Source organism: Python bivittatus, unplaced genomic scaffold (assembly GCF_059951505.1).
Source record: "Python bivittatus isolate LINGU-HERP-01145 unplaced genomic scaffold, Pbiv_v1 ctg000780_np1212, whole genome shotgun sequence".
Taxonomy (NCBI): Eukaryota; Metazoa; Chordata; class Lepidosauria; order Squamata; family Pythonidae; genus Python; species Python bivittatus.
Window position 1 is genome coordinate 2,826,894 of NW_028277108.1, and position 20,695 is coordinate 2,847,588.

A 20,695-nucleotide genomic window follows, 5' to 3' on the forward strand; every position below is an offset into this window, starting at 1 on the left:
GAAGACTGGGCGATTGGGCAAGTAGTGGTTGATACGCTGGGACACTGAGAGCAACTGAGTTGAGGAAGGAAGGCTGGAAAGGTGTTGGGGAGACTGGAGAGATGGGCATGTAATGAGCCAGAGCAGTGGCTAAGTGGGGAGGGAGGGAAGCTACTGGGAAGATTGACCAGGTGGACAAGATAGGCAGTGGAAGTGGCAGTTCCCTGCCTTCTGCCTTAACAAATGTTCCTTGCTGACAGAGCAATTAGAAGGAAAAAAAAGAGCCTGCCAATAATCCTGAAGGCTGGTGCCAAGAATGACTTCCTTTACAAGTGCTGTTTTATAAGTGCTTTCTTTCCTTAAAACTAAAAAAAAACTTTTTTCTTGGTAGTCACTTCAAGGAAGGGAAAGGGAAAAAATGGGAGGGGATTAGAACTGAACAGACCTTTAACAGACAACCTTTACCCCCAACAATGTTAAATCAAGAGTTTACTATATAAATGATTGATCAAAGTTTTTACATTGCCAACAATTTATTAGATTTTTATCCTGCTTTTCATTCAGAAGCTGACAACCATTCAGGGTACATGACTGTGGGTAGACTAGAACCTGGGTCTTTCTGTTCCTAGTCCAACATCTTTACCACTACAGCAAAGTTAAAGGTTACATCTCCTTTGAGTCAAGCTCAACTCCTGATGACTACATGGACACAACCATCCAGTTTCCTTGGCAACAGTAGGAAGTGGTTTGTCCTTCCCTTCTTCCAAGATGTTTTTCAACTTCCAGTCTAGCTTATAGCACTGCACTGGTATTCCTGCTCAGATACTAAGTAGCTCCAGCCCTATTTAGCGTCCCAGCTTAGACAAGATCAACCAGCAGCTGCTAAGAAAAGTGTGTGGATATGTCACTGAAGTCAATAGGAGTTTAGTTCAACTGAAAGATGTTAAAGCAAAAGCACATTAAAACTATTATGACTACAGATTCCATACAAGGTTCTTTTTAAATGGTTAATCTCTCTGAGAAATATTCAAAATGGAAGAATAGTCTAAAAATGAAGATAAATGCTTATGATATCACTAGAATACTAACCTGTTGAATTATTTTGGAGTCTTTCTGCAGGTTCTCTTTTGGTGGAACTTTCCCAAACAACTTCCAGCCAGGAGCACTATGGATACCAGACTTGAGTTCCTTTGTTCTTTTGGTAAAGAAGTTCCTGTAAAAAAAAAATCTAAATGTAGATGTTTTCACCACATTAGCAGAATGAAATAAAAAGCTGTCTCGTCTAATATTTAAAAGTGAGCATTATATATTACTAATTTTACAGCAATTTGAAAATCTTTTATTTATTCCTGCTAGAATGGAATGAAATAAACTTGTTTTCCCAGTATCAATATTTAGAAGAGCTTTTCTTAAAAATAAGGATTAAATTAATGCAGAGGAATCACTGACATCAAAAATAAGCCTTTCAGTTGCTACAAAGTACAAACATAACTGAAATCAAGTAAAGAAAACATTGATATCCCAATGCAAAATCCTTTCCCTTGATATTTTATTTTTTGTAACATAAATTCCTAAATTATTCACAATTCATAATATAAAATACAACATATAGTTGTAACAGTAAACAAGATAAACATCAGAGTTTAGAGGAGTCTTGTTTACTGTTATAATTACATTGTTGTATAACAATAAATTATATACTTCTGATCTAGAGGTCCATTCTCCCTGTTGAACACAGCATTATTAAATAATAGTTTTTCTTCAAATCAAATCTTTATTACAGTCATAGGCCAACATAAGGAGGATGGGATACAGTCAATTATAAAGCATAGAAGATACATCGGAGTTTATAAAAAGTTTTGAAAAGCTAAAAGATATAAAATAGAAAGTATATATAGAAAATGAGAGTCTAAAAGAAAAGGATCTAAAAAGTGGGGTAGGAGCATTAGATGGGTGTGAAGGAACATAAAGCCAGACAGTATGGCAGACTATATCAAATTACAAAGCACTCTAGTATGATGAACTAGATGCTCATTAAGTCTAGTTTATGGCACAGGTCATCTTCTGACAAATTTTAATCACTGCTGTGCAGAACCTGGCAACATTGTATGTTGTAGCAGGGTTGGTATCTGAAAGCAGCAGAAAGGTGTAGAATTGTCCTGTGCGTCCTGGGTATTTATGCAGTAATGGTGAGATGAGGCTAGTATGAATGTCTCTGTAATACAGGCACTGGAGAAGCACCTGCTCTGTTGTTTCTGTGTGTCCAGAGTCACAGGGTCACTGCCTCTCTGGGTAAGGGATCATTCTTATTGGCCTTCAGGGACAGCTGAGGGGAAGACATGATATCATGCCAGAGTAAAGGTTCTGCAGTATTTATGTCATGGGGAGGCAGAGTACCTGTTGGATTCACTAGCAATAAAGGTTGGGGACCTGGCTAGATCCAATTGGTGCTCTGTGTCTGCTACACACTGTTTAAGAGTGCTTTGACCTGATCATATCCCATGCTAAGTAGAAGGCCTGGAGAAAAGCCCAAGGATGAGATTTTAGTTGCTACTGCCTGTTTCCGTGTGGACTGAAAATCATCCCTCGTGGTTAATGGGACAAGGCCAAGGGGAAAAAAGGACAGTCTGAGCCAATAGTGAAGTATGATCATCTACACTCTAGCCTCCACTTCCATGAGGCCTATCTCTAGTCTCAGGGTGGCATCAGAGACACATTTTGGGACTTGAATGGCCAATCTTAGAAATTGGATTGTATAAGTTCTAATGTGCAAAATTGGAGAAGGGGCCCAGCTGGGCACCATAAAGAAGTTGTGCTATTGGCTTGGCTTCAAATAATTTGAGTGCTGCAGGAATATAGTGGTCACCTTGTCTAAAGGAATTCAAGGATGGCAGATGAGCTCCTCTGTGCATTTTCAGCAATGTAGTCCCCATGGGCTTTCCTACTGCTGGCAGAATTAAGGAGTACCCCCAGGTATTTGAAGCAGGAGACCTGCTCAATCTTGTGGCCATCTATGCTCCAGGAGTGGCTCCTGGGCCTTTTGGCAAATGCCATGATTTTAGTTTTCCGATAACCGAGTTCTAGCTGGTCTTCCTTGCAGTACTGTGTTAGTGCTCTCAGTGCTCTTTTAAAGCCAGTAAGTGTTCTTAGGGGTATTGCAGCAGCATCTACATAGAGTAGGACAGAGATGTGTCTTCCAGAAAGTTTTGGGAAGTGAAAGTTCAATGTTCTGGAGATGGCCCACCATGGAGCTGATATAGAAATTGAATAAAAGCGGGACCAACATGCAGCCTTGCTTGACGTCTTTCTCAGTTTTAATGGCACTGGCGGAATGGCCCTGAGGGGTACATCTTACTTGGAGTGAGGTCCCTTCATGTAGCATACATATTAGATGAAGGAGATGTTGATCAACCAAGGAGGCCTCCAGATTTCCCCACAATTTAGCTTGGGATATGGAATCAAAAGCTGTTTTGAAGTCTGTGAAAACGGCATAGAGGGAGGTTGTGTTGTAGGAGGAGTATTTTTCAATGAGATGTTGGAGTATTAGGCACTGATCAATGGTGGACTGGTCTTCCCTAAAGCCAGCTTGCTCCTCTTCAAGTATGTTTTCTTGTTCCAGCCAGTCCTGGAATTTCCACTGCAGGTGTCTTGCATAGAGTCAAGAAAAAGTTTCTCTCTGACTTGTCCGTGAAGATTGCTGCTGTATAAGCAACACTATACTATGGACTTGCAGACAACTAGTCCAGTGTCAGCTAAACTTTTCAGCAGTTGTTTGGAGTAACCAGGGGGTCTGTTTTACAGATCTAACCAGTTTGGAGGAAGTTGTAACAGATCTTTCTTGACCTTCAGACTGATGTCCCAGTCAGTGAATAAGCTGAAGCTGAACACAAGCTGGACATTTCAGCAAGGCAACAATCTAAAACATACTTAAAAAGCAGCTGTGAAATAGTTCCAGGACAAAAAAAGACAAAAATTGTGGAATGGCCTTCACATTCCCCAGACTTGAATAGTATTGAAAATCTGTGGGGAGATTTCAAACGTAGTGCATTCAAGGAAACCTAAGAATATTTCTGAGTTAAAAGAGTTCTGCAAGGAAGACTGAAAAGAAAGAATTCAAATCCAAAATAAAAATAAAAAGACTCCTAGTGGACTAGAGGAAACATTTGAAAGCTGTTGTTTCTGCCAGTGGAGATATTATGAAGTAATGACTGAAAGAGTATCTAAATTTCTACACCTGCCAATTCAGTTTCTTATTTTGAATAAGTAAACACATGCACATAAAGAGCAAATATGCATTTATATTACAGAAAGATGGTGTGCTTCTATTATAGGGAGATTGTGCTAGTTTCTGTTCACTTAAGGATTCACTGAAACCTACCATTTGAGCAGGGATACCTGCACTTTCACATATCACTGTAACCACCCCCAGCTTTTTGCTCCTGTGCTGAAAAAGATGGAGTAGATTTCTAAAGAAAAGGGAGGAAGTGCTATATGGTGGACTTACAGTTCTACTTTGTCCTTTACACATCATAGAACTATTATGTATTTGCAATTTAGACTCTTTTCCCAAGCTCTAACTCAGTTCCTACTGTGGTAGTAAGACTGTGTTCAAACAGATTGCAAGGATCATGTCATATTAATGTACAGGGAGTCCCTGAGTTAAGAACACCTGATAGAGGCGAATATGATAAGAAGAAGAAGACCTGGTTTAAGGACGCAGAGTTAAGAATGGAGCCTACTGTAGCAAAATTCAAGTTAAATACACAATGATTTGAGTTAAATACACAATATTATTATACAGCATTATACAGTAATACTATTCCAGCTTACATACAAAGTCAATTTAAGGACAGACCTTGGGAATGGAACTAGTTCTTAAACTGGGGGTTACCTGTATACATTCCCTGGGTTCCATCTGCATAGGGAAGGGAGAAAAGGCTGTTGCCTAGACTTTTTTTTTTCTGACGCCTTATTTTCAGTGTAGAGAGCTGTTTTGTTTGGAGGAACATACAGTCATTCATGCAGCATCTCTGCCTTCAGCCTTATGCATTAACATCTTAATGACAACTAAATTCTTACAGTAACATGACATCCATGGGAACCTAGGATTGCCACGCTTATGTTGCATCCAGCAACCTTGGAGATAGCCAGATGAATAATCAGAGGAGAAGGTTGTAACAGAAGTGTGTATAATACTCACCTATTGGCAATAAACTAGTATGGTTCCTTCCAAGAAGGTGACAGCTCTCCAAGAAAGATGGATTATAGTCAAACAAATCTGAGCCTGTGTGTGTGTGTGTGTGTGTGTGTGTGTTTCTGCTACAAAAGTGGTTACAAGTGAAACTGTATAAATAGTGACCCTATATGGGAGGAATCCTCTTAAGAATATCATCAAAACAAAGTCCTCCTCTAGCACAAGGTGACAAAAGCTTCAAGTCCTCTTTCATATGAATACAGCTTCATGATTCTGATGGCCACTTTCAAAATGTACTTAGTAAGAGATTAGTCATTCAGTTCTTCCTACTCTACCCTAAGTTTGTGAGAACACAGGCTACAGGAACCATTATGATTAAACATAGCAAAGACATAACAATACTGTGTATTGTGCTGATGTTTGTTTTCTGACAAACATACTGTTTGCTGAATGACATAATTCTGTTTTAAAAGCAAAATTAGAAATCTACCTACTTGGCCATTCTTATTTATTTTTAATTCCTAGCAAGTTTGACATAATTATTATATGCAACAGAACAGGGAAACAAATGCTTAACCCCCATAAATTTTATTTTAATAAATGTGTTTCTTGCATGCCCTCTTTGTTGTTGTTCAGTCGTTAAGTCGTGTCCGACTCTTCGTGACCCCATGAACCACATCGCGCCAGGCCTTCCTGTCCTTCACTGCCTCCCTGAGTTTGCTCAGTTTCATGCTCATTGCTTCAGTGATGCTATCTAATCCTCTGCCGTCCCCTTCTCCTTTTGCCTTCAATCTTTCCCAGCATCAGGGTCTTTTCCAAAGAGTCCTCTCTTCGCATTAGGTGACCAAAGTATCTGAGCTTGAGCTTCATTATCAATCCTTCCAATGAGCAGTCAGGGTTGATTTCCTTTAGGATTGACTGGTTTGACCTCCTAGCAGTCCAGGGGACTCTTAAGAGTCTTCTCCAGCACCACAGTTCAAAGGCATCAATTCTTTGGCGCTCAGCCTTCTTTATGGTCCAGCTCTCACAGCCATACATTACTACTGGAAAAACCATAGCTTTGACTATGCAGATCTTTGTTGGCAAGGTGACGTCTCTGCTTTTAAATATGCTATCTAGGTATGCCATAGCTTTCCTCCCAAGAAGCAAGCGTCTTTTAATTTCATGGCTGCAGTCTCCATCTGCAGTGATCTTGGAGCCCAAATAAATGAAGTCTGTTACTGTTTCCATTTCTACCCCTTCTATTTGCCAGGAATTGATGGGTCCAGATGCCATGATCTTAGTTTTTTTAATATTGAGTTTCAAGCCAGCTTTCGCACTCTCCTCTTTCATCAAGAGGCTCTTTAGTTCTTCTTCACTTTCTGCTATTAGGGTGGTATCATCTGCATATCTGAGGTTGTTGATGTTTCTCTCTGCAATCTTAATTCCGGCTTGTGATTCTTCCAGCCTGCCATTTCTCATGATGTACTCTGCATATAGGTTCAATACAGGGTGACAATATACAGCCTTGTCGTACCCCATTCCCTATTTTGAACCAATCGGTTGTTCCATGACCGGTTCTAACTGTTGCTTCTTGGCCCGCATATAGATTTCTCAGGAGACTCTTGGCACACCTTTATTTAAATGGAATACACAAGCAATACCCACCCACCCACCCACCCAAAAAAGGAAGAGAAGTTATCTTCCACAGTGCCATTACATTCTCATGAATGATTTGCAGAAATAAATCCTTCAATGTTTAACAACAAGTTTAAGTATGGAAGTAATATATCTTTACATTGGTTGATCCAGCAGTCTAATTGCATCAGCTCATATATCTTTAAATGCTGTTTAAGGAACTACATTTCATAGTAAAGATCTTATGCCAAGTATTTCTTACAGGTAGCCTTTAGTTAACAAGGGCAATTGAGACCAAGAACTCCATTGCTAAGCAACAGTCGTAAATCGTGACATCATGTGACTGCACCAACTTACAATGGCAGTTCCGGCAGTTTCAGTTCAATCGTTAGGCGAATCCCACAGTGTCGTTAGGCATGTCATGTAATCGCCATTTGTGACCTCCTGTTGGCTTCCTCATTGACTCTGCTTGTTGGAAGCCAGCAGTGAAGGTTGCAAATGGCAATCATGTGACTGTGGGATGCTGCAACTGTCATAACTGCAAGCCAGTTGCAAGTTCCCAAATTGCGATCACGTGACCATGGGGATGCTGCAATGGCCACAACTTCGAGGACTGGCTGAAAGTCTCCTTGTTCAGTGCCATCATAATTTCGAACAGTCCCTGAATGAACGGTCATTAGCCAAGGACTACCTGTATTACATTTTATCTTTCCCTTGTAACTGTTTACTAGCTTGCTTTGGAGGTTTATTTATATCCAATTCAACAGAAGAACAAAGTAACCGTATAATTAAAAGTGCTTTATCAAGTGTGACTATTACTTATTTCTTGAGAACAAAATATGAGACAATACAAATGCACAATATAGATGATTTCCAGATCCATGGCATAAATGAATTGCATCTGGAAGCAAAATATTAATCTATGGATCTTCAATTTTACAACTTTCATCCACCATTCTGGTTCTTAAAGTTCAATTACATGATTACGAAAGTTGTAATTTATTGTATATATTTTTCTGTACACTTAGTATGATCAATATCATTTAAGAATTTATATTATAAACCAAATGGGAGCGTTTCCTCTGCAACTTGGTAATGCATAATTGCTGTTCCAGGTTCCTTACAGCAAAACATTTGTAGATGTACTTCTTGAAGTTCTGCTGGTACCCAATACAGATACTTTATCAACGGATGCCCTGGCTTTCAGCTGCTGCTTCTAAATGCTAGGTCAGTCTGTAATAAGGCCTTCATCTGTGATTTAATCATTTTTGAGAGGGCTGACTTAGCATGTATTACCAAGATCTGACTAGGCCCAGAAGGGAAGTGGCCCTGAGATATAACCAGCTGGGTTTTGGGTGTGGCAACAGCCGAGACCCCGGGGCAGAGGTGGAGGCATAGCAATTATCATCCAGGAATTACTTACAGCCTTCAGGGCGCTGCACCACACGTCACCGGATGTGAGACCCTGTTCATTAAGTTGGGCTCTAGGGATCGGTTGGGATTGTTGTTGTACCAGCCTCCCTGCTGCATAGCAACCTCCTGCCTGAGCTCCTTGACTCCATCTCTGGGCGGACAGTGGCGTTTCCCAGACTTATGATCTTGGGGGACTTCAATCTACCTTCTCTGGGATTGGGGTCTGAGGCTCAGGAGTTAACGGCCACCATGATGGCCATGGGTCTATCCTAGGTCACCCAGAGTCTGACATGGGACAGTGGTCACACACCTGATCTGGTGTTCCTGTTGGAGCAGTGGCTATGTGATCTGAAACTAGGGGAGCTTTTGGTGTCCCCCTTGTCATGGTCAGATCACACCCTGATTACTATGGGATTCTCTGGCGCCGCTATCTACTGCAGGGAGGTTGAACCCATTAAATCAGTCTGCCCCTGGCGACTTATTGGCCCTGATGGGTTTCAGAGGGAGCTGGGGGTTATTCCTACTGGTCTGCTGCATGGTCCATCTGAAGCCTTGGTCACCGCTTGGAATAAGAAGGCAGCTGAGGCCTTGGATTGGATTGTGCCTATGCAACTTCTCCTCTCTTGTGGATCCCAGCACTCCCTGTGGTCCACGGAGGAGTTAAGGGAGTTGAAACAAGAGAAGAGACGTCTAGAGCATCACCGGCATTCTACAGGGGACGAACTCAACCAGACATGAGTAAGAGCTGCTATTAAGGCCTACCCTGTGGCGGTAAGGGCAGTGAAGCCATCAGTACTTCTCTGCTCTTATTGCATCTGTGGAAAACTGTCCTGTGGCCGTTTCACGTAAAGTGTCCTTTTGGGTAGAGAGGGCTCGGAAAACCCCCTGCAGGGGCATGTGGTAGAATTTGTTCAGCATCTTTCAGTCCAAGTTGCTCAAATTCACTCACAGTTGGACACTAGCCTTGTTGCAGATTCAGAGGAGAGGCCTGGGGAGGAGTCTTGCCCAGTTATCTGGGAACAGTTTGAACATGTTGGGTCTGATGAAGTGACAGGGTCCTTAGGACTGTGAGCTCAGCCACCTGCTCTTTAGATCCATGCCCCTCCTGGCTAGTTAAGGCAGCACTGGGGGTGTCATGTAAGTGGGTTTTAGCGGTGATAAATTCTTCTTTGAGTGAGGAGGTTGTTCAATTACCTCTTAAGGAGATCTTGGTTCGTTTCCTCCTCAAGAAGCCATCGCTGGACCCACTATATGAGACAATTTTCATCCAGTATAGAACCTCCCCTTTTTGGGGAAGGTGACTGAAAAGGTGGTTGTGCAACAGCTTCAGAGGACTTTGGATGAAGCAGATTATCTAGATCCTTTTCAGTCAGGATTCAGACCCAGTTATGGGATGAAAACGGCATTGGTCACACTTTTGGATGATGCCTGGCATGGGTGGCATGGGGGTTGTGGTCCATTCTTGCCCTATGTGACCTCTCGGTGGCTTTTAATACCATCGATCATGGTATCCTTCTGGATTGACTCAGAGGATTGGGGTTGGGTGGCATGGTGTTGTGCTGGTTCGCCTCCTTTCTTAGAGGTTGATTCCAGGCAGTGGTGATTTGGAGAGGAGAGATCCCATCCTTGGCCCCTACTCTGTGGGGTGCCGCAAGGGTCAGTGCTCTCTCTGCTCCTATTCTATATTTACATGAAGCTGCTGGGTGAGCTCATCCATTGCCATGGGGTGAGGTATCATCAGTCCACTGATGATACCCAATTATACATCTCTGTCTCAGGTGAACTAAGAGATGCTGTGGATGTCATCATGGTGCCTGGAGGCTGTGAGGGTCTGGATGTGGAAAACAGGCTTCAACTAAACCCTGGCAAAACTTGAGTGGCTTTGGGTTTTGGGCCCTGCTGGTTCTAGGACTATGCCATCTTTGGTGCTGGGTGAGGTTGCACTACCCCAAACAGACCTCATATGCAATATGGGGGTTCTCCTAGACTCATGATTCCTGCTCAAGGAGCAGATGGCAGTCATGGCTAGGAGGGCCTTTGCTCAATTTCATATTCTGAGTCAGTTGTGCCAATTTCTAGATCAAGAGGTCTACTCATGGTCACTCATGCCCTAGTCACCTCCTGGTTGGACTACTGTAATATGCTTTTCACGGGGCTGCCCTTGAAGAGTATCTGGAACTTCAGCTGGTGCAGAATGCAGCAGTGTAGACAGTTATGTGTGTTTCCAGAAGAACACGTTAACCTCTGCTCTACGAGCTGCATTGCTTACTAGTCTGGTTCTGGGTCCAATTCAAGGTGCTGATTTTGACCTTTAAAGCCCCACATGGCATGGAACTGGGTTATTTGAGGGACCACCTCTCCCTGATTACATCTACCCATTCCACCAGATCCAGCAGAGAGGGCATGCTGAGGGTCCCGTCAGCTAGGGAGCTTCATTTGGTAGGTTCTAGGCAGTGGGCCTTTTCTGCTGTGGCTCCTGCTTTATGGAATATCCTTCCCCTTGAAGTGAAGCTGGGTTCATTCATCCCTTTTAACTTTCTGGAAGTCCCTCAAGACCTGATTGTGTCATCAGGCCTGGGGACCCCAGAAGACTGCTGAAATATTGAGATGGCTCCAGTGTAATTAACACCTACTCTTCGTCTAATCTTTTTATTCTTTTTTTAGTTTTGTGCCTTTTATACTGTATGTGTATGTATGCGTGTGTGTGCGTATATGTATGTGTGTGTGTGTGTGTGTGTGCATAGTTTTTAACTCTGTTGTATGCCACCTAGAGTCACTTGATTGTGAAATGGGCAGCCATATAAATATGATTAATAAAATAAAACATTTTACACAGACAAAAATACTGTTAACATCCTTTCTAGACAGACAAAAATACTGTTTATCTTTGAAACACTACCTAAGATAAATTTTTAAAGTTTGGTGGTACTAACAGGCTACATCATTGGAATACATGGCTCCTCCTTCATAGAGCCATGAACTATGATACTCAATTTTGTCTCCTGTTTATAATATTCTGTACCTAGAAAGTTATTTTAAAGAATTATATACAAATATGTTATCCATATTTAGTTTTGTCAGTTAGTGAAATACAATTTGTGACACTCTGGCAACTATCTTATGGATAGTGACATATGATTATTGATGGATATGACCGTACAAGGAAATTATTGTATGGTTATATTGTATGGTTTTGATAACTGTAATTCAATTGTATTTTACCTTTATGACTGGAAAGAGAAGCGCAAGCCACTCAAGGTTGTTGTTTTTTGTTAAAACTGGAACAGCATATGAGCTGGGGGAAAAATAAGACTGTACCCTTTAAAGGTGTCAGGATCCAATTCATGGGGGGCATCTGACAAATTTTAACAATTGTAATTAAATATATACTCCACCATATTATTATATAAGCTCTCTAGGTGGTGAACATGCATATACCCACTTATTTGCTAGCTATAATGTAGCTCACATGGTTAAATTATATAGAATTAGGTGTAATAAGGCAGAATTTGCCATTTTAGTCAGTTTTTCAACTTAAATGTTATTTTTTTATGATTGTTGAGAAAGGATTAAAAAAATATTTCTGAATTGAAACTTGGGTTACTTAACTTTGGAAATAAAATCCCAATCCTACAAACAAAAATAGAATTCTAATGGCATATAACGGGATATAAAGAGGTTTTTTTTCACAAGGTAAAACAGTTTTCTCCCATGTTCTACAGTCTTATGAGCTGAAGTGCTATAATGTATATATTTTATTTCTTTGTATGAGGTTTGATCAATAGGATACCACTGTTCCTATTTTTATACTAATCTTCATTTTCCTTTTACTGTTTGTAAATACCTATAAAGATCAGAATCGTGCAAGCCATGATATTCCCTGTGACACCCTATGGAAGCTCAGGTTGGACTTTGAAGAAGCAAGACAGAAAGAGTATTGATGCTTTTGAACTTTGGTGCTGGAGAAGACTCCTGAGAATACCATGGGCAGCCAAGAAAACAAACAAATGGATCACTGAGCAACCCAGAGTTTCTACTGGAGGCACAAATGACCAGGCTCAAGTTATCCTACTTTGGACACAATAGGCAAAGACTTAGCTTTCTGGAGAAGGCTCTAATGCTGGGAAAGGTGGAAGGAAAGTGAAGTGGATAACCAGCAGCAGCGTAGATAGACTCAGTTACAGCAGTAATGAGTATACCATTGGAAGAGCTAAAGGTTCAGGTTATGGACAGATCACCATGGATAAAATCTAACTACGTAGTTGCTAAGAGTTGACAACAACTTGATGGCATGTAATCATCATCAAAAAATGTTAATTAAGGGACACAAGGATTATGATAAGCAGCGGTATATAACGTCCTGCATAGAACGTTTCCACTATGCAATTTATCTATCATCATGACACTCTGAAATTTACTTAGAAAATCAGTTTAAAACTAAGTTTCTTCAGTTAATATCAAATTAGGAACTAATAACCAACTTAGCTGAAAAGCATTTATGCCGTCTATTCAATTAAATGTCGCTCTGCAGTGAGATAGGTGGTGACAAATTCAAAATATAAATAAATAAAATAAATATACATAAACTGAATCTCTAACAGCAATTTTGTAAACACTGGATTGAGACAAAGGTGAAACTGATACCTGTGAAAGTCATTCAGTACATAGATAAGTACTACCTACACAAATATGAAAAAGAAAAAAAATTAAATCACAACCAGAAAAACAAGTTCACAATCAAAGTGAAACATTCAGTTTCAACTAAGTTACCAGGCGAATTTAAATTAAAATGACATGCAGCTAACAGCTACTTTTTTGCCTATATTTGCACCAGTTTTAATTTGTGTTTATTAAAACAATATTAGATTTCTGAAACATTACAACTGCAAGTTAGAGCATAAAAAAACATGCCACAGCACATTGCACTACTCCAACATTCAAGTTTATCAACTTTTTAAGTAGGTTACATAGAGCCCTATCTCAGTATAAACTTAGAATGGAATGGAGGAATGTCTTTATGCAACTCCTTCTCTATCCGTTTTTTTAGACAGATAAGTAATTCCTAGAACAAATTTCTCTTATAGTACCAATAATGGAAGTATTGTATATATAAAATACCTGACGGACTGAATTATATTATTGCATTGCATTAACTTAGAAATAAATTGTCCTTGGTAAATGAGTTTAAGTTTACGGTTTTAGCAGCAGGTTTCATAATACTGAATAGAAAAAATGTAATAAAAAGGATAAGGTAATATACATGAAATGCGTCTGAGTATGTATATAGTTTGCACTCAGCTATTTGTCTTTCTTTACTTATTGATCATTTTTGTCCAAATTTCACATGCAACTTACACAGTAAACACTGAACATTAATTTACAAATAAGAGTGACTTAAGTCAAATCAGAAATTGCTACATCAAACAGATTACTTCTAACAGATATTTATGTAGCAGAGTGTTATAAGTACTTAAGTACAATTTCAATTTTCAAGCACAATGTTACTGTGAGATGATCAACATTCTAATCCTTTATTAATGCTGCTCAGAGATACAAGCTTCAAAAGAAATTCTAGACTGTAGCCCTAGCAGAAATCAAGCATTTGTTTTTCAATGTATAACTGACATTTCATCTCATAACCAGACACAGCAACAAGTATCAACAAGTTCAGGGAAACTTCAGATTTTACAGAACTATAAAATTTATAATTGTATAAAAGAAAAGCGATAAACCAAGCAAATATGCCAGTATGCTATTTTATAGTTTCTCAGATTGAACAGTGGGTCAGGTTAGATCCTCAGGTTGCACTGACAGCAAAGTTCATTGTTTACATGCCCTTTTAACAATACTGGGAGGCAATTTCACGTACCTTCTGAATTTCTAAATGATCCAAGAAGGGATGCAGCATCCACAGGATGCAGAATCAATTTTCCCTTCAGGAGGTATTATACTAGGTACCACTGGCAATTTTTTACTGGCTGCTTGTCAAAGCAAAATGTGATGAAATGAGATAACTTTCACAGAATCATAAAATTGGAAAGGACCATTTATACCCTTAAATCAAGCTCTTTATGCTCAGTGCAGGAACCCAAATCAAAGCACCAAACAAATGGTTGCCCAGACTCTACCTGAAACATTCACTGCTACCATCTTAAATTTTAGGAAATCTAACCTCACGTTCAGCCCAAATCTGCCTGCTTATAACTAAGGCCATTATTCTGTATCCTGCACCCTGAGGCAATAGAAAACAGGTCTTGCCCTTCTTTTTTGCAATCCCCCTTCAGCTACTGGGAAACGCTTGTTGACATTCCCCTCCCAGTTCTCTTTTCCCAACAACTAGCCAATTTATTCACTACCTCCTCATAGAATTTAGTTTCCAGTATCTTCATCATCCTTACTTTCCCCCCCCCCTGCACCTGTACCAGCTGTCTGAACTTTTCTTAAAGTGTGATACTAGGAATTGGACATGTCCTACCTAGTCTCTGACTAATAAAAAGAAAATGGAGCTGTTACTTCATGTGTATGAGAACTTATACATCTACTGATGCAATCTAAATTTGCATTTTGCCTTTTTAGAAGCCAAGTCATACTACTGACTCACATTTAATCAGTGATCAAATACAATTCCCAGATCCTTTTCACATGAACATAGGGGCTACAGTAAGTAATTCAGGCACTATTGTACTATGAGTCTCACAGTCAAGACACAGAACCAGTATGGTGCCATGGTTAAGATGCTGGACTGGTACTGAGGACACCCAGATTTTAGTCCATCTTCAGCCTTGGAAGCTCAGTGGGTGACTTTGGGCCAGTCACTGTCTCTCAGCCTAATCTGCCTCACAAGGTTGTTGTTGGGTAAATGGGAAAAGGGAGCACTATGAAACACAGGCTATAAATATAATAAATAAAACCAAAGGCAGGAAGCCATAAGGAAATGCAAAGAGTATTTCCAAGTCATCCTTGTGATTCAAAAAAAGAAAAGAAAGTAGCATATCCAACTAACATATCATCAAGATTTGAAATTATATTTGTAATAAAGATGTTATATATCTGGCATTTTCCTGTCAAATTGGACAAGCTTGGAAATTAAGCTGAATGCAGAAGCAAGAGTTCTGTTCAAGAAATACAAACAGGTTCTGCATGATTATCACATTCTTAAAAATGTTGGAACTCAACTTTTACAGATCTCACAGCTAAATCATTTTCTTTGTTATTCTATTCATCATGATTTGTTGATACTTAGGACATGCAATTAGAAAAATTTTTGAAATACTGAAAGCAGACCAAATTGGACATTAGAAAAAGCACTGGTATAATCCTATAGTCTCTTATATCATTCAAGATAAATGGCATACTTCTGTAAATAGGATTAATACTTCTCTAATGATTCTCTAATAATCTTCTAGGTTAAGCAGTACTCTGAGATGGTGAACATTTCAGATGGAGTAGATGTATTTCTAGACAATTGTTAAAGGAACAACTGGTAACAAATCAGCTGTTCATGAACACTGAGGCATGAAATACTTCCTCAACACAAGAATCACACATTCTGACAAGTACTGTAATTTACATCAGATGTTTCAGCAGGATATTTTACAAAATATCAGTAGGCTATTTCAAAAGGTTCTGTCCATTATCATTTCCCTTTCTCCTCTTCTCTCCCCATCTTCACCATACAAGAGTTGAAGAATTAGAGGATTTTGAGCTTATTAGGTATGCTAATAGTGGAAAAGCTTAAAACATCCTACCACACATTTCATTTAGCACAAAAAAGCCAGAGTCAGCGTTAAGGTACTTGTCATAAATTATTGCCAATAATCCAGAAGCATTCCACTGGGCTGTGTCAGAGGGAGAGAAGGAAAATAGGACCACCACCTATACTCTTCAAAAGCCAATTTCTTCAGAAATTGATTTTGATTCTCCCCCACTAGGGACCTAAGAGCCACTCTAGTGAGCTACTGCAGGTGAGGCTAGGATCCTTCTAACATTAAGAACTGATACTGTAATGGTTTTGTTTTCTTTTTCATGCCCCATCTTATTTTTCTTTTGCATCATACCTTTCCAACAGAAGAAAATACATGTAGCTCAGGGTTGAACTGTGGAGTCCTTGGTACTCTCTGAGCTTGGCTGTTTGCTTGCAGACATTTCATTACCTGACTAGGTAATATCATCTGTGCAAGTGAGTGTAGGGGTTTGCTCCCTGTTTATATACAGTAGCTTGCCCTGCCAGTGGTGGTGGTGGTGGGGTGTTTCTCCTTGGCAGTTCCTTGATTAGGGCATTGTTTTCTGCTTGATTGTTTGTCTGAAGTTAATCCCTGCTTATCTGGGTGTAGGCTGCTGGAGAGGATATGTTCTGGGTCTTTTTCTTTTTTATTGTCTCTTTTGAAAGGTGTGTAAATGTGGTTTATCTCTATGGATTTATTGATGGCTGATTTGTCTGAATGCCAAGCTTCCAGGAATTCCCTAGCATTTTTGGATTTAGCTTCGTCTAGGATGCTCACAGTTTCCCAGTTAAATACCTTAATAATAATACCTTAATAATAATAATAATTTATTGAACTTGTATGCCTCAGACTCTCAATGACTCTGGGCGGTTCACAAAGACTTTACAATAAAACCAATAAAACATAAAAGATGGCAAGCACAATGAAGTGAGGAGTTTCACTTTCCATGAGGAGTTTCACTCTCCCTCGCTGAAGGCCTGGGTGAAGAGCCAGATCTTCATTGCTCTTAGACTGTAAGCCTCAAGGCATAGGCTCAAAAACTATTTTTACGGATTTTTCCAGGAGAAGCTTGGAAACATAAATGTTATAAATGGCTTCAATATCCAGGACACCAAATATCAGTGTGTGATAAAATCCCTTTAGGAAAATAATTTTAAATGGTGAATTTTTATTCTACCAGTTCCAATACCCATTAAGTCTTCCAACAGTACTGAAGCTAGGTACAAATAAGAATGCATTGGTCCTTCATGTAACTGAAAACATAGCCAACAGTGATGTAAGGTTTCATTCCTGAAAACTGCTCAATTTGGAATATGTCATGCGTATCCATAGAACAATATAACACTGCAACACTAGCCTATAATAGGATTCTTTTCTTCTCTATTAGCTTAACCATTCTAAAGCCTTGAATCACTTGTAGTTAAGAATATAAAAACAGTATTCTGCAGTACAGTGAAATATGCAAGAGAATGATTAGGAAACATTAGCTTTTTAAGTGGTAAACTTCATTCTAGCAGATATTCTAATGTGCTTGGACAGCTACTTCAGAGACCCCAGAAGCTAATTATTCATCAAGATATGTTCTTTTGCATGTCACAAAGAACAGCCCCCTGCTTCAATAAGGATGTATCACTGAGAGATGACAATAGATGTTTCTGATTAAGAGGTCTGCCAATATTTTCTGGTATAAGCTTTTTAATGAAATGTAGAGGTCAAATTCACTGGATTCCACAAAAACACCTTTTGCTTTCAAAACACCACATGTAACTATGCAATAAAATGTGTAACTATGTAAAATGCAGCTGTTTAACAAGGCATCTGATACAGAACCTATCCCCATTCTCCATTCAGTGGCATTTGGTGCAAAACTAGATAAATGCTACCCAGAGCATAAAATATGACTGTACCTCGTTTATAGGCAGAAATCTCTACTTTGAGAAGAACTGAGTTAAGACAAAAATACCTAAAAAATGCACCCTAAATCAAGCATTAAATAAGGCAATTAATGCATCAGAGTTGACTACATATACTTTAAGTGAATGGTACACTCAATAAAGTTAAGGACATTTCTCTGAAGGTTATACACATTCAGATGTTTAAGGCAATTTTCTTCACCTTCAGAACTGATTTATCAGAAATTAAGGGGCTATGCTTAAGACATACTTAAGCATTACCTGCTAAGGTTTTTCTTCCTTTTACAAGGAATTTCTTAACCTAACGTTCTTTTTAGCAGGCCATCCCTTATTCCAGATTTGTCCTTTGCAATATGTCATCCTAAAACAGACAACTATCCAGAAAGCTCTACCTGCTTGGGAGAAAAAACGTGCAAAGAAGGAACCTCACACGATCCATAATTAAGATCCTCATTAACCTCTGCAAGCCAAGCCTTCCAAGTAAAGTTAGGCACTCCTTCCATCGCAAGCCTATCTACAGAGGGGACTGCCGGCAAGCAGGGGCGGCTGCGACAAGGCTAGGAGGACCGATGCTATTCAGGATCAACGACGGAAGAGCCCAGGGTTACACAACTCGGGTCTGCGGCACCCATGCCGTACCTCTTCTCTACGGGTACAAGGGAGGGGCGGGATGAATCATTTTACCTCGTGAAAAATTCCGCGAAACTGGACCCGGAGATCCCACTCAACCGCTTGGCCCGGTCCCCTTGCTCCGGCCCGGGGGCTGCCGCGTGGGCGCCGGCGGAGGGGGCGTCCGGCGGCTCCGGCGGCGGCAAGTGCCCGGGGGCGCTGCGGCGGCGGTTCACCTCGAAGGTGTTTCGGGAGTTGAGGCTGATGTCCATGAAGGCCAAGGCCGGCAGGCAAGGGAGCGCCCTCGCCGGGGAAGACAGGCTCTCCGCCTCCTCAGGGGTCTCCGAGGAGCTGGAGGAGGAGGCGGAGGAGGAGGTGGGCGACGGCGACGGGGCCACGGCGGCCCCCGCCAGGCTGCCCCCGCTCGGCGGCTCAGCGACCGCCACGCCGCTCAGGAACAGGGCGCAGCCGCCGTTGTGCAGCTTCTCCTCGCCGCGCTGCGGAGCCACGGGCGCCTCGGAGCCCGGCGGGCCCTCGCGGGGCGACGGCGGCGAGAGGAGCAGGAAGCCGGCGTCTCCGTTGGTCATCCTCCCTCCGCCGCAGGCGTCCCCGTTGGGCGGCCTCTTGCCGGCCAGGTAGCGCTGCAGTCGGGCCCGGGAGCCCTCTCGGCTCCCATCCCGCTCGCCGTCCGCTTCTGCGTCCTCCTCCCCCTCCGCCTCCTCCGCCTCCTCCGCCGCCGCCTCCGCCTCCTTGTCCCGGCCCGAGGGAAGCAGGGCTGCGCCGCCCTGAGCTCCGGCATCCTCCGGCCCCACCATTTGGCGCCGCAGAACTCCAGGGGAGCCAGCGGCCCGGCCGAGAGCAGGAGGACGCGGGGAGGAGAACCGGCCCCTCGCGGCGGCGCAGCGGGGCCCACCGGAGGGAGAGGGCGGGGCGCCTGCTGCCACCGCTGCCGAGCCCGCGCCTCTCCGCTCAACGCATACAGCTCCGCGGATGGTCGTGGCGGCAGGAGCGGCCTAAAGGGGCCCGGCTCGCGCAGGCGCAGCCGGCCCCCTCAGCGGTCCCAGGGGCGGCCGATCATAGAGACTATTTCGTTGGTGCGGAAATGCAGCTTGTAAACATCCGGTGCGGTCTGGGCCGCCCCGAGTGAAATTGACGGAAGCCTTTGGCTTACCGTATATTCCCTAAAAGCCCCGCCTACAAAAACAGAGGTTCTCTTGGTGGTGTTACGGTTGCAGGAAGAACGCGTCCCCTTTTTCTCTTTTGAAGAAGTGTCTTGGGGACCGTCTTGTTTTAGATAGCACCTTTTTCCCTCTTTATTTAATGGGGCCGTGATCCCGGCATCATATTCCTCGGATTTCACCCCTTAACCTTGTAGGAGGAGAGCCATGCTAGTCTATGGTGGCAACAACCGGAAGCAGCTGGTCGCCCCTTTTCGACTAATAACTAACCCAGTGTTTTTCAAACTTGGCAACTTTAAAATGTATGGACTCCAACTCCCAGAATTTCCCAGCCAGTATGCAGCTTGGGGAGTTCTGGGAGTTGAAGTCCACACTTTCTAAAGTTGCCACGTTTGAAAAACACTGAACTAACCTTTTTGGGGTCCGATGCACCCAGGAGTTAAGTTTCTGTGTGCACTCTTCTCAGACTAAGCATGACATTTACTTCTGAATAGGCATGCATATGACTCTTAAGTTAGTTGAACTGAAAGGGAGCTTATAAGAACCTGGTTCATACCACATGACAGACAATAATATATTTGATTTTGCATCAGAGATGCACATGTTTCATTGGGCTGATGGTTAGGCTTTGCAAACCATGTTTTTGCAGTTATGATTTGAAAACCTAGCCAGTTGTCATGAATACAACAAACCAGGCTTAGATCATGGGTTTAATGGTCCCATATATCATATAAGTGATACATGGCCCCACTTGTAATATGGATCCAGCCCATTAATGCTCACATTTCTCCAACAAATAAAAAAGATTCAACCCTAGTCTACATCCAGGTAAGTGCTACTAAAGTGAGTAGGATGGACCTGCCACTTCAGGCTGCAGACCATCCTGACTGGCACATAGCATTTCAGTACTTCTCACATTAAACAGTTTTCCAGTTTTCTGTTTTCAGAGACTATTCTCTGCATGCAGAATACTTCTTGCCTATCTCCCTTCCCATTCTAAAATGGTATTATATCATTCTATCATATCAGCACTTTCATAATTCCCTTTCTACCTCATTATGCTTCATG

The 20,695-nt window shown here is 41.6% G+C and overlaps 1 protein-coding gene across 2 annotated transcripts in view; it reads right to left on the minus strand.

Moving 5' to 3' along the window:
- TBC1D12 (TBC1 domain family member 12) overlaps window positions 1-19,523 on the minus strand; it is a 61,895-nt gene extending 42,372 nt beyond the window's left edge. For both annotated transcript variants that reach the window (XM_088129017.1, XM_088129016.1), the window contains exons 1-2: window positions 18,525-19,523; window positions 1,069-1,192 (exon numbers count right to left, since the gene is read on the minus strand). In XM_088129017.1, coding sequence (XP_087985143.1) covers window positions 1,069-1,192; window positions 18,525-19,264 — 864 coding nt within the window. In that variant the 5' untranslated portion in view covers window positions 19,265-19,523. The remainder of the gene's footprint in view (window positions 1-1,068; window positions 1,193-18,524) is intronic.
- Window positions 19,524-20,695: the final 1,172 nt, after the last annotated feature.